Raw genomic sequence first — 14,502 nt, 5'->3', positions numbered from 1 at the left:
GGTGTCCATGTGATAGAGATAGAGAATCTTTGAACACTTGATTCTCTGAGGCAGAGTGAACTGTTCGTAATATAGGGGTGTCAGTATTGTTGAGATATCCGTAAAGAGAGGCTCGACTCTACTGAATTCAAGAAAAGGAAAACGTGTTACATGTACGTGTTTCTACGGAGTTTTGGAAACACAAGTGGATCACTATACAAAATTAATCATTAATCCCGCTCTGAGGAACCAGCCCATAGATTTGAAAAATGACTTGTGGCCAAACAATTGCGTACTGCGATAATATATATTTGTTGTGTTTAATGTGTTTATTTAATTATGCACTTAATGATAGAAAACTTTATGTGGGCAGGCGGGAGTAATAAAATATGTACATACATACAGTACATTGTTAGTTTTATGGTTTTGACAGGAAACACCTGATGTTACTGAGGTGGAGATTGAGAAGAAAGAAACAGAAGAGGAACCTCGAGAGGAAACTCGAGAAGAACCCCAAGAGGAACCTCAAGAGGAAGATAAGAAAGAGGAAGAGAATCAAGAAGAAAAAGAAGACGAAAGTGAGAGAACAAAAGAACAAGAAGAAGTCGCTGAAACGAAGCCTAAGACGCGAAGGTCTTTTAGGTTATTTAAAAGAAAACAAACTGATAAGAAAGCTATTAAGGATGAAGAGAAAGTTGTGGCAAGTGAAGAACCAGAAGGAGAAAACAAAGAAACGCAAGAAGAAGTTGAGAAAGAGGAAATTGCAGAAGAAGAAGACAAGAAAGAAAGAGTAAACGAGGATGAGAAAGAAGATACACAAGAACAGGAAGTCACAAACGAACCAGAAACTGAGAAAACACAAGAACAGGAAGAGATGCTGGAGCAAGCTTCAGAACTGAACACAAAACCTAAGCTGCGTAGATCGTTTAATCTTTTTAGGAAAAGACCAGTAAGCATGAGCGCAGCAGATAGGAGCGGGACAGACAAGGACGAAGAAAATGTCCTGTCTAGGGATGATCCAATCAGACACTCTTATCATGCAGGGGATCTGCCCGTCCCAGACCCCTCCAACTTGCGTACGTATCCTTATACGATGTTTTGGGTGTGGTCGTATTCATAGCTGATCAGTTTAGGGGGGGGGGGGAGGGGAGGAAGTAGTGCATTTTGGGGGGAACAGGGTTAAACATGGTTGCCACAGGTCAGGAAATAGTCAGGGACAAAGTTGTTCAAGATCAGGGAAAAGTCAGAGAATTTTATTTTGAGTCAGGGAAAATTGAAATAGCTTAACACTGCTGATTTAATACCATTTAGGGCTGAGCGAAACATTTGGGTTCACGTTGATCTCAGCGATATTTTTCCTTAATGAATAAGGAAAATGTGTCGAAAACTTATGAGTCTTCATGAATGGGCGAAAAGGACGGCTTTAAGTTGAGACCAGAAGCTGCTACTGGATCTGACATTTTGTATTTATTTAGTCAGGAAAATTTGATTTTTACCAGGGAAAAGTCCGGAAAAAGGTAGGGAATTTTAAATAGTGCTCAAGGCCTCTGGCAACCATGTTAACGGGGATCTAATTGACCATCCTGATCGGCAGTATTAACTCACTTTTTCTTCCATAACGAGAAAGGATGTAACATTTTTCTTTTTTTTTTTGTGCAGGTAAATCAACCAGTCAGTCTTCACTTCTCAGCTACTCACCCAATCCGTACTCTACATTGGTTATTGAGTCAGTGCACAACGGCAAGAAGAAGTAAGAACACAACCTTATCCGTTTTTAGTTTCTCCTTGTTTGCCATGAGTTGTAAGGCTTTCCTAGGAAATCTAGACAGAAATCTTTTGTTCCTGTGTCCGAGCTTTCGTTCGTTTGCTCGTGCGTTTGTTGTTAGGTCACTCGTAGGCTTGTTCGTTCTTTCGTTTTTTCGTTTGTTAGTTCGTTCGTTAGTTCGTTCGTTCGTTCGTTCGCTTGTGCGTTTGTCGTTAGTTTAATCGCACGCTTGTTCGTTCGTTCATTTGGTTGGTCGGTGGGTGGTTCTTTGGTTCGCGCTCACGCACGCTCGTTCATTCGTTCGTTCGTTCGTTCGTTCGTTTTCTCTTCTGTTCGTTCATTTGTACTTGTCTCTCGGTCAATTAATGACTTGCTGGTCTGTTCGTTCGTTCATTTCTTAGGATTATGGACAATGGAGGACAGAAAGTTTCAAATTGAAACTTGAGGAACGAAAGTGCTTCCTTGGTCCTCCAAAAACGGGCTGAGAACAGACTGTTTTCAAATTGTTTAAGTCAAATACAGACACGTTTTATCACACTCATCAAGTGGCTTAACGTGGATCTAATTCTTCTTCATTCCGTGAAACTCTTCTAGACATATAACACTTTTGTTCGTAGATATTCACACATTCCACCTGTCATGGCCAAAAGACAAGCTTACGAGAAAGGAGGCAACAAGCTGCACATCTACAATGATCACATTTTCACAGCAGTCCACTTCTCTGGAAGGTAAATATTAATTTTCCTTTTTTTTTTGGAGTACAATCCTGTACTGGAAAACATTTCATCTCCAAATCAACAGTGTTAACAGGTTGGGTGTTTGAACCTGTGAAATTGATACACAGGATGGCATTTGTTTCATTGATACTACTAAAATTTGAAATGTCGAAAACTACCAATTTTCTTACAGGAATATTTCAAAAATAAGTATGAGTAACTCTCATTTGAATTTGGATTTCGTCCAGAGACTTAAAAGTTAGAGAAACGTTGTATAGCAAAATAAGCACTACCATATGTGCTTTCATTTGAATGGTCACACACTAGGGTTTCATCCACAGACGTAAAAGTTAGACCCACCTTGCACAGCATAATAAACAGTACCACACGAAAGTACTGCTCAATTGCTTTCATTTGAATGGTCTTACACTAGGGTTTCATCCACAGACAGAAAAGCTAGAACCACCTTGAACAGGGATTGAAGTATTTATCCTTTCCTTTACTGCTTGTTTTAATTGTATTCCTCTTTGTTTCTTCGAATAGCCCTCCAGAATGCGGTGTATGCGGGAAAGCAATCAAAGGAAAAATCGGAAAACAAGGCTATCAGTGTAGAGGTAATAAATAGTCAACGCTATCCACTGGACAGCCATTCGTCAGGTAGACTTCCTAACCTATACCTAAGTCACGTATACGTTTTCAAAAAAGAAGGGAAAGTAAATTGGTAGAAAACGAAAAAGAATGTAAGTTCATTCTTTCTGGCCACGTCCACACTACGCCGGAGAAATTTGAAAACGCAGCTTTATTTCTACGGTTACGCCTACCGTCCACACTAATCCGTCACGAAAACACGCTTCAGTCCTTTTGTGTTAATCTTTCTTTCAGAATGTAAATTGGTGACACACAGGAATTGCCATTACGAGACCACAGCCATGTGCACAAGTGATGCAGTTAAACACCTTGACATGTAAGTACATTGTATAAGCTACTAGGTCACATGACGCAGTTTGAAAATTAAGCCAATTTTTTTTTGCGAGGACGTCTTCTTAATTCGAGTTTATCTTCCCCATACTTGAATGAACTGTGTCACGGCTGAGTTAAGTCTATTTTATTGCACTAAGCATCAGTATTGCTTTTTGCTTGTTTTTTTCTCACTACGAGTTTGTCACATTTAAGTGTATCGAGGAGTAAACTTGAGCTAGTGTCATATAATTGTGTTAAATTGGTCATTAAATATCACACTGATTGTACTTAATGCCCCAAATTCCAGACATGCTTTTCATACTTCCTGTGGCAAACAGTACTTCCCAGAATTTGATTTATTGTGTGTTATTTTGTAAACAAAAAAAAACATTCCTGCTTAATATCCAGGGCTTTTTGGAAGTTGAAAAGTGACACTAACAAGAACTTTCACTAAATTTTCTTTCGAATTTGTTAGGTGTATAAACAATTAAATGAATGGATAATTTAACGGAAGCTTTATATAGCTATCCTCTCCTAAACATTTTTAAATTTACCAAAAAGTCCCAATAATTATTTTGAGTAGTTGAATTTACGTGAGTTTAGTTTTACCATCACTGAAGTGAACGGTTGACGTCTAGGTTAAATATCTAAATGCAGCTCTAAGTAAAGCATGCAACTTGAAAACAGTCTTTTGATCGTTTATCCAGCCGTCTATGTCTTCCTTTCTCTCCCATCCCTTGTTCTCCTCTACCCTCTCCTCCCCTTCCTTCTCACCACCTCTACATTTTCGTCTCTTGTCCTCCCCTCTCCCCTCCCCTCCCCCGTCACTTTGTCCTTAAGAGTTTATGAATCGAAAGACTGTTTATGACCTAAAAGTTAGCCTGCAGAACAGGCGGATTAGCGGAGCAGAGAGCTAAACGTGATACATGCTCGTGTATCGCGTTTCGCTCTCTTCCCCGCTAATCCGCCTGTTCTGCAGGCTACCTAAACGTAAACTAAGTTGTAAAAACTTCAAAGCGATACTAAACCAATACCACTCAGTTCCAGAGTCCGCAGTGAGCACATGACCAGCACATGACTAACTGGTGACATACGACAAAGGTATCACGTGATAGGACTGACTGATTACCAGGCTCCTTGCACTGCTGCGCGTCCTAGAACTGATCTAAACGCTTTGAACTTAGAACTAATGTCTTTTTCTGCTCTTCCATAATCCAGTCAAAAAATGCCGCAATTTGTTGGCCATAAATGAGGTGAAGGTATAAGGTACAGAGGTAGGCTTGCCTTAATATCCTTGTAAACTAACAACTTTTAACACTTTTCTAAGCTTTTGCATAGCTAACAATGAATTAACCCGCCTATTTCCTGGTCAAAATGTTCTGCTTTACGTCAAGCCTCTTCCAGGAGTTCAGTTAGTTGGGGCAACTAACTGAACGCCTGGACGAGGCTAGTCAATGCTTCAATGAATTTTTAAGGAAACCCTTCACAGGGCAAACGTTTCCTGCTGTGAAGTAACTTAAATTATGTAATGATTGAAAGCAGAAAGTTTTGAACCAGGGGATCACCTTTAACATTACTTAACTTAGAGTTTAAATAAAAAAAAGATAACATTTCTATGTATAGTTGAACCTCTATCTCGAACTCCCCGCTATTTCGAACCCAAATCATTTTCCCTTGCTGGGGTGGATATAGGGGGGTTTGGGGGGGGGGGGGGGGGGTTCGGTGGAACCCCCTAAACTAGAAAAAGAAATAAGACATTATAACACGCTTACTTGGCCTCAGAATGCCAGAAATCCCATTTCCAAGGACCTCAATTTTAAAAATTTCCTGTGGTATGATGCTGCTGGACCCCCTCTCAGGGGACCGGCTTTGGCGGTCCGTGTCTCGAACCCCCTTTTTGAAAATACCGTGTCCGCCCCAACCTTGGATATGCTTTTTCAGTCATTTATTCTCGGCTGTCTCAAAGTATTTTTTTGTTGTTGTTTCCCTGAGTTCGCTATCGCGGGGTTCAACTGTATACCAGTATATTATTTTAAATAATCACATGTTTCATGTCCAAGTGTTTTATCACAATAGTCAGATAAATCAACGATTTTTTGTTAAAAAGTAAACTATGGTATTTTATTGAAATATGCAAGTTGCCTAAATTAAGATATAAAATTAAACTTAAACAAAACTGATAAATTAACTCGACTCTAACCTAACTTAAATTAAGATAAGATGCGAAATTTTCTTTAAAAACATTCATGTAGGTTCTTGTCAGCTGTGCCGGGCTTTTTTTCATTTTGCATGATGCCACCAAAGGATACTCGTTTTACATGTTACCAGCATTTTATTTACAAGAAATTAGATGAGAAAGATGTAAACTCGTTTGCTACGAGCGTGGGACAAAGAAAAAGTTAGAGAGTCCGATGGAAGTGGAACCTATGACTTCCCGTGCGAGCTACAGGGAGACTAATGTCGAGCTAGGTCATCCATCCTGCGTACTGCTAGGATCATCAATGTTGAAAGAAACTTAATTTGTAAAACAAATTTGATTCCCTCATTTGCGAGATTTCTTTTACGAGGAAATCCCTTTTTTCAAGTCGTACGCGTCGTTTTAGTGGGGACTTTGCAGGGGTAACAAAAATACGTCAATCCCTTTTCACTGGCACAGTTCACATGCGCCTATAAGTATGTCGAAGCAGTTTGAAATTTTGTTTTGTTTTGTTTTGTAAATATGACTTTTAAAACTAATCATTTGATATGCGTGAGATAAAGCTTAGCTTTTCATTAGCACATAAGACATTTACCTATAAAAAAACATGTTGAGGCAGTTTGAAAGATTTTTTTTTAATTTGAGTTTCAAAAGTAATGACATAACGTTCGTGAGATAATAGCAGCTTGTACCACAGGTTACCCACTCAATAGCCTCTGGCCGGGCTCGGCCGGCCCATGCGAAGACGACCTAATGTGCTGTTTGTTTATCTTAACAGAGAATATGTTGGAGACACCGAGGTCTGACAAAGAAGAACAACGACTTGTTACAGATTCTCTCACGGAAACGACCTAACCACTCAATTCCTTCTTTCATATCGTTCGTAGATAGAAATTAATGCCTTCAAATTAAACTTAAAAGTGAAACTATATGTAAACAAAGGTAAGAGTAGATGCTCTGTGCTAATAATGACTGACTTTATGAACTGAAAGTGTTGTACCAAATAGTGCAGAAGAGCTCATTACAGAAAAATAGAGGGCCTGAGACGAGAGTGAGTGCGCGTGTACGAGTATTATGGGGCTAGTTTTGTTTTAGTGGGGAGTGGAGGATGATGAAAGAAACAGTAAAATTGAAAAACAAAACTCTAATTGTCACTCGACCCGCTGTCCCTTCCCTTAGTGTTAGCAATCACCAGTTGGGCCAACTTTTTGACTCGCCCCAGTTCTCCTCGTTTGGCCACAACGTAAATGTAGAAACCATCCAGCTTCAAACCCAAAAACAGTCTTTCAAGCGCCCGCGCGTTCTCGGCGTTTTCTTAATTATGTTGTTTCGCTTTGTTACGGTTACACCATTGGAAACCGGTTAGAAAAGGCACCTTAGAAAGTTGTTGTGTCATAATTGCGTGTTTGATAAAATGAGGACGTGACCATAAGCATCTTATCACCCAAAGGTGACCTCTAAAGATGCTTAAGTTGACTAAGTTGACCTCTAAATATGCTTTCGTGCCAAAGTGATAACTCTTCATGTAGGTTGATAATCGGACTCTTCTTGGGATGGGGAAAGAGAGTTCAGGAGTTAGAACCAAGTATTGAAGCCGTCAGGGTTCGCTTCTTTTGCACTCAGGTCTTTTTGTGTGGGTGGGGTGAGGATGTCTTAGAGTTTCGGGTTTATTGTCATTACAAACTGTTATCATCATTGTGCCCATATTTATTGCTCGAAGTAGCCGAAAATCGCAACTCCATGAGGACAAAAAGTCCAATATCAATGTATACTTAGAGTAGAAAAGAGCCATTAACAATCTTCATTGAAAGGATGTAACTAAAAAGTAAATCAATACCATTTATGCTAGGAGGGGGGGGCGGGGGGGGAAGGAGGGTTAAATTATTAAATCTGAAAAAATGTTGAATAGATGATGAGTCTTTAACTGTAAGCCTGCGTCGCAACGTCGAATTAAATAAAATTCTTTCCCTGGGATTGTCGAGTAAGGAGCAAGCAAGACATGCGCGCTGTGTAATCTGTCTACGATGCTGTAGGGATGAAAGAGACTGCTTGTAGTATAGGCAGGAGTTCATCACAGTGATGTGCTCCTGGTGTAGGCAAATGTTAGTGATATTTTTACGTTGTGATGTTCTCCCGCGCTTGTTTAGCCTCTTACATAGACCAGTACGTAATGTAGTTTCTCTTGATTATTGACGTGTGTACGTAAGAATTGAAAGAGTGTGTGCGTGACCATGGAAAGATTGTGTGACCATGGAGAGATTTCGTGACTAGCCTTTAACACTGGTACTTTGAATTTAAATTGTCTTGTGTTGATAGAGCGCAAATCCGTTAAGGAACAAACAGAATGATCGATCAAACAGTTTATTTATTTTTCTTGAAATCGCATTGACCATTATGTAAGGCGGGCATCGTCTTCGTTTCTCGGGTCGTCAGGCAACTCTTGCTTTGTGACAAAGTTGAGTGGCAATCAGTGACTTAACAGTGCGTGACTAGGTGTTGCGTGACGACCATAGAAAGGCAGATTACAGTAGAAAGTTTGTACAACTGAAACAGCAAATAAACTAGAGAATGGAATCAGTGTGGTCATCTGTCTTTTGACATGATATCCAGCTCTGGATTCTTAACTTTGTTTATCACTCGAGTGCTGCTGTCTGCTAGCACAAGAAGCATCAAATAAAGCTCTGTGATGTAGAGAAGAGTCGCTACGTAGTCATTCCGCTCCGTCTGTAAGTTCCTGTACATGTTATAAACTGCCACCAGCACGCTCTGAGCATTCATGGTAATGGTGCATAACGCGTGATACAACATCAAAATTGTACGACTATGGTAGCCGTTCAGCGTGACCAGAAACAACAGCAGGTTTGCTGTGCACGTTATGTTGTGAACAGTTTGAGACAAGCAGTGACCGTTCATTAGGAGTGGCAGCCCTGCTGCGCATAGCAACAGCTGTGAATAAGCTTTCTTGTTAAGTGCCAGACATCTTTCCATGATCATACTGAAGTCTTGCTTGGGGGGTTTCCACGATGGACGGTTAACAGTCCAGCACAACATAATGAAAATCCCCGTTCTTGTCAAATTCCACACACTGTATGAGAACTCCAAGAACACTGCGTGACAGGCGGTTCCGTCATCATATTTTGCACAACGCTGAAACCTTTAAAAAAACAACAGTTGACATTTGATATTAAACTTTTCAGACGGTTGTCTGTCGAAAGGTAATCATTCACCCATATCTTTGTCTGTCACAACATTGGGTGATTGTCCAAGACGTTGCGTGACTTGACTACCTGTTAAGCTTGTCACGCAATAGGCCATTTCCGAGTTTCCTTGCGCCTCTGAGTCTTCGTGCGAAATCATTCATATGAAAATGTTTCCGCCTACAGGTTCATTTTCATGTAAATCAACCTAAATTTCACATGAAAGGTTTAGTACGAAGACTCGTTCTGAAACAGAGGCACATGGCCTATTGTTCCTGAGCAAACAGACAAGTGACGTCAGAGGGGACAACAAATTGATAGCATTGTGTTTGTGCACTGGCCTTGTGAAAATTCATTGCTTAATCCCATCTGAAAAACGAACCTCGACCCCATCTCCCATTTTCTTGTTCAAATAGGAGGGTGTCTTTATAACCCATATTTGCGGGCCATTAGACCTAAAACGCACCTTATAAGAGATCCAGGGTACAAGCTTCCAGTAGCCAGTAGATTAAAGAGTGGCTCCAAGCCAGGAGCACACACAAGAGCTACACCAATAACAAATTGCAGAACAAGAACTTTCCTAGGAAAGAAAAATATAAACAAAACTTGAGTGAAGAGAGCACTCGCTGAAGAAACCAACAACAACAAGAAACTACCTAACAATTTCATTGTTATATTCCATTCGCCCTTGTCGGATACAAGGAGGCAATACATAACTGGTGAGGCGCGTCTTGATGATGTGGACTTTTCAGTGTGATCTAAACGATCGTCTGAAAAGGCGGGAAACATTTTGAGTTGAATGAAACATGAAACATGCGAGGAAAAGCGAGCAAGACAGAATTTTCTTCCGCGATATTCTTTGTACAATCTCTTCTGAAGTCGTCTATAACCTGAAAAATTGCGACCAAAAATGGTAAATGTTTACGGGGAGACCTGAAAATAATGCGTTGCTGGAAATTTTTAAAATGCTCCTTTGGCAAGTCAAACAAAGCAAGGATTTAATTTTCTCGTTACGGTTCCGTGGCTGCCATGATGCCGCATCATGTGTGACCATTTGTCAAGCTCAAACTCAGAGACAAGGCTCGTTGAATTAAGTAAAGGACAAGAAAACAAACAAACAAACCTTACTGAACTGCTAAGCCATATTTTATATCATTTTTGAGCGACGCCATCTTGCTTGGGGGGCAAACACAGCAAAAATTGCAGTAAATGTATCCATGGAAAAGGTAAAAGTTCGCGGATGCCCAATAAGTTGAGAGTGATCGACCTTCTGAGTATGTTATGAGTTACAAGGAAAAGATACCCAGTAGAATGCGTTTTTGGTCAAATTTGAAGATTTTAATTTTTCATTCAAACGTCTCTAAATTTTCCCGCGAATTGCGACTCGGTTTTACAGGCAAATGTATATGGAAAAATGAAAACCTTAACTGTGGCTTTTCTAGAGAGGCTATTTCCCTCAAACCAGATCAGTTAATTCTTTTACCCAGTATCGTAAGTGTTTAATTCATAAATGCTTCAGAACTCGAATTTTCCATGAGTTGTTATACATTAGATTCTCCATTTTCCCCGTACATTTACTGTAATTATTGCCGTGTTTGCCCCCCAAATTAGATGGCTCAAAAACCATGAAAGAAGAAAATGTCTATTGCGTCGGTTTTTGGATCTCACTGTGAGCTTCTTTTCCACTTTTCTTCTTCGTTCAGTCGCTTTTGTTGTGCATTTTACAAGCCTTAATTGAATCTTTCGCATCAAACAGACTCTGTGTATTACGTAAGCAACTGTGACATTTTGTGCGAGATTCGGTTAACCAATCAGAAAGCTAGAAATGAATTATCCATGGTAATAGGGGCGACCTGAACCATTTTTCAATGTTATTTATAATCGGCCACGGGAATGAATAGATAAAGGACACAGACAACGCCCTTAGCCCTACAGAGGTGTAAAACAAGAACGAATGAAAACAGAGGTTTTAAAGAAAAGCAGATTAATTGGGTTCGGAATTTAATTAAATATAATAATTACCTAATAAAGAAGAACATTGGTAAGCGAATCAGTTTGGTAAAGAAACCAAAAGTCGCTGTGAGTGCAATCTTCCAAAGCCGCAACGTAAGCCTTGAAACAAACCTAGCAAGAAATCATTATAAATAAATGTCAACACCCTAAAATCCCTAAGTTGTTTTTCTAAAGTCCTAGTCCGGGAGTTTTCAAGTAAACGGTGAAATACAAACCTTGTTGTCAAGTAGCTCATCCTAATTATGTATTGTAATGCTTTCATCCAGGGTAAAAGTTGAACATACACCTTCGATTTTACTGTGGTTGTTATCTTGGGAATGGTAAATCTAAAGGGAGAAACAAATAGCACCGTAAGCCTTGACTCTTTCTCCTTCTAAAGTGGGATTGCAACCAGAGGACCTTAATAACGTTTTCCATTTCATATAAACGGCGTGCTAAGAATTATGCGTAAATATGCTAGTCGCCATCTTTTTTCCTTACGGAGGATGGATCGAGCGGCGCAGCAAAATAAATGCGGCCTAAGAACTACTCAAACAAAGTAAAGAATCTTACCTTACATGGTTGATGAAGTAGCGTAGAATATTTTCCAGCAAGCCAAACAAAACAACGTGCATTACTACATGATAAGGAAAGGTGACTGCTTTCGTAACAAGCGTGGTGTAAGCTCTGTCACATCAAGAAACAATATTAAGAAAATTGTCAAGCTCAAAATCGAGTAAAACTTCTGCATTCCTAAGTTAAGCTTCTTCACCCTGAACTAGCTCACTCTAGTGCAAAATTGGAAGGTTTTATCCTGAGGGGGAGGGGGAAGGGGGGAGGAGGGGAGGGGTGCTCGTCCGAAATTTCTTTCACCTCTAATTCCAAAACAACACATTATCATATTTTTTGGCTCAATACCGTAGAAGTTCCTGCTGTGTACCTTTTTTAGGTACCAGAACGGCGTTTTAACCTCTACAAGGTACGACAAGCGCCCCTTTCTTTTCATATGAGCCCCCCCCCCCTAGGGAGTTTACACCCCGCTGTTCAATTAAAGCACATGACCGTGCTTAGGTCTCTATTTTATCTCAGCGATTTTCCTGTGAAGTCACGAAACACGTTACGTGACGACCAAACACAGCATTAACTTCAAATGTTCTGTGACAATCTGGAAATCCAGATTATTGTGTTATTGGAAACTAACCTCACAACCTGGAACACTTTGGAGAAGAACTTGTCGAATGGATGTAGTAAAAGCGAGGCTGGCGGTAAAGGAATCATACATGACAAAAACACCTGAAGCGAAAAAAAGCATAGGAAAGTAAAGAGCTGTTTTTGTCCCGCGGTCCATTCTTCCTGTTTAACTTTTATTAAATTTAATCACCATAGGCTCAGATTATTATGTACGGACGTGAGTTCTAGTCTTTTCACACCATTTTTCCAAGGCGATACCCTGACTACACTCTATGGGCCCATCACACATGCGTCTGCGTATACGGAGGGGGACATGGGGGGTTCTGAACACCGCAACAACGCAAAAAAAAAAAAAAAAACGAACACCGCATCACCGCAAGAAAAGTCAACGAAACACCGTCACCACAACACGTATTTTTAGCGCCATGATTCGTTCATCTACACTTAAAATAATACTTTTGCACCTCAACAATTTTCCACAAAATAAACACATCACAACGCTTTTCATTGCGCATACGTCGATACTGCTGATATCTGTAAATCAGTTTTCTTGCTCTTGTGAAGAAACCTTGCGCGAAGCTAGGAAGCTGACGAAGAAAAAAGAGAGGAGCCTCGAGAGATGGCCTTTACCTCAGATCCCTCTCTTCTTTTACTTTTCTCACTTACCCACCGACCGAAGCCCTATCTTGACTGAAAGTATTGCTTTCCGGAGCCAGCTGAGTTTGCGTTCGATATCGATAATCGTTTGAAAACTGAAGTAGAAGGTCAAGAAAGTTGCAGGAACTTGGAGCGAGAATAGACTGGTATCAGAATGACCTCTAGACGAAGCCGAATGGCAAAACGAAAAAAATAGTAAACATGTGTAATTTTATACAGTTCCTTAGCTTAGAAAGCCTTCTTTCTTCCCTGCCGACGCGACATCTGAGTATACTTTGTGGCCAGTAGTTTTCGCCACCTTTTCCTTTTTTCGTAGAAAAAAACTGCGCAGTTAATAATACATTTCATTTCGGCCTCGGCGTTTCCAGAATTTCCAGGATTGTTTCTGTCCTCGCTCCTCCACGTGTCTACCGAACACTGAGCTCCGGGTGGCAGAGGTCGAGTTACTTGTCAAGTTACGTATAAATAAAAACAGCTTCGGATTGGCAGCCGAAGCATATTGAAGATTGACTAGACAGTGATGGTCTGTGTTTTGTTACAAATTATTAACATCAATGGTACGTGTTTGTCATAAATTAGCATGAATTAACGAAGTTTACATGCTAAATTTAGGTCAAATTTAGGTTAAGAAAGGTAAATCAAAAACCCCAGCACCGCAAACAATTTCATTTCACCGAACACCGCAGCGTGAAAAACACAAACATCGCACACCGTAGGGTTTGAGATCATCACAACACCGCAAGTTGAGATTTTATTCACCGCATCACCGCATTAAAAAACATCAACACCGCAACACCGCAAATCCGCATGTCCCCCTCTATATGTAGTGATCTGGTTCGTCACGCAACGCTCCTAAAACCTTGCGTGACGAACAGACTAACGGCTTGGTATGGGATCAGAAGCTACATGAATGGAAACCAATTCTGTTATCACATTATAGCAATCTGCCTGCATTCACATGCACAGCGCACGAGCATGTACTCAGTCCACACGAATATCATTTTACGCCGCGAGCAAATCCGAAAACACTGAGTTGTAACCCCCCACAGGCGACAAACATGAAACAGGCGGACATCATGAGAGGCATGTACCAATGATTCATCATTTAAACCGCGACCTTTGGGCAACGGTCTTCTTGGATTATGAACAGCAGACTAGCACTACCGTCTTCGCGTCAATGACGAAATAACATTCTTATAACGAGTAGATACTGGCCGGTACAGTCTTGCAGCGGAGCATTATAATGGTTTCGATTGTCATGTCCTATGAATTGAAAGGTGCACTCAAATTACTTTTTCCCAAACAAACTCTCAAGATCGGCAGTGTAACACAATAACGATTCATCTTACACTATTTCTACAACCCTTCAACCCTTCCGGCCAGTTCATGGTTCATTCAGATAGAGCTGGAAAGATCAGTTCCAAAAGATTTTGCAGCTGATAGCCGAATAAGATTTGGCAATCGTACCGTCGTACGAGAGTTTCATATATCCCCATCAAAAAATCGAAAAGCGATTCTTGAACGTCTTAAATTAAAAATACTCACCGTTAGAAAACAGCTGTTGATGTTTGGTATTCCTTGAAGAATACTGGACAAAAGTGAAATGACTAAAAACAGCATAAAACGACAGGCAAAAACCATAAGAAGGGAGGTGAGTTTCTTCAACGCCATTGTGGTTCAAATGAAGTGTTGTGTGACACTCAGGTTACAAGTACTGCACAATCTTTCGACTTTCACACTGTCTAAAGATCAGTCGGAGATCTCTCATTTGTCATGTGAAATATTACGTAATATACCAAAATGTATCCATATTTCAACAGTGTTCAAAGGACTCAAATCACCGGGCCA

General features: G+C 40.3%; 2 protein-coding genes across 9 annotated transcripts in view; one reads left to right on the top strand and one right to left on the bottom strand.

The window, feature by feature from the left end:
* Positions 1–8,191, top strand: part of LOC110041455 (uncharacterized) — a 27,533-nt gene extending 19,342 nt beyond the window's left edge. For 3 of the 7 annotated variants that reach the window (XM_089293406.1, XM_089293402.1, XM_089293408.1), the window contains 7 exons: positions 413–1,055; positions 1,639–1,729; positions 2,362–2,472; positions 3,004–3,074; positions 3,343–3,424; positions 4,462–4,521; positions 6,396–8,191. In XM_089293406.1, the coding sequence (XP_089149532.1) occupies positions 413–1,055; positions 1,639–1,729; positions 2,362–2,472; positions 3,004–3,074; positions 3,343–3,424; positions 4,462–4,498 (1,035 nt within the window). In that variant the 3' untranslated portion in view covers positions 4,499–4,521; positions 6,396–8,191. Of the gene's footprint in view, positions 1–412; positions 1,056–1,638; positions 1,730–2,361; positions 2,473–3,003; positions 3,075–3,342; positions 3,425–4,461; positions 4,522–4,638; positions 4,695–6,395 lie in introns of all 7 variants that reach the window. The other 4 variants (XM_089293407.1, XM_089293403.1, XM_089293404.1 and 1 more) reach the window with 3 other exon arrangements.
* On the bottom strand, positions 7,963–14,502 carry LOC110041456 (uncharacterized). 2 transcript variants are annotated; one of them, XM_020746739.2, is made up of 7 exons: positions 14,200–14,502; positions 12,008–12,099; positions 11,380–11,493; positions 11,043–11,153; positions 10,837–10,938; positions 9,281–9,394; positions 7,963–8,771 (listed from the first exon to the last, which is right to left on the bottom strand). In XM_020746739.2, exons 1-7 carry the CDS (start codon positions 14,323–14,325, stop codon positions 8,201–8,203), a joined length of 1,230 nt encoding a protein of 409 aa, XP_020602398.2. In that variant the 5' UTR covers positions 14,326–14,502; the 3' UTR covers positions 7,963–8,200. The 2 variants fall into 2 exon arrangements, with proteins under 2 accessions (XP_020602398.2, XP_020602399.2); XM_020746740.2 differs by lacking the exon at positions 10,837–10,938.

This window comes from Orbicella faveolata, unplaced genomic scaffold (genome assembly GCF_042242905.1).
Source record: "Orbicella faveolata isolate gen_17 unplaced genomic scaffold, um_ofav_v1 contig_25, whole genome shotgun sequence".
NCBI classification, from domain to species: Eukaryota; Metazoa; Cnidaria; class Anthozoa; order Scleractinia; family Merulinidae; genus Orbicella; species Orbicella faveolata.
This window is presented reverse-complemented; position numbering and strand designations above follow the sequence as displayed.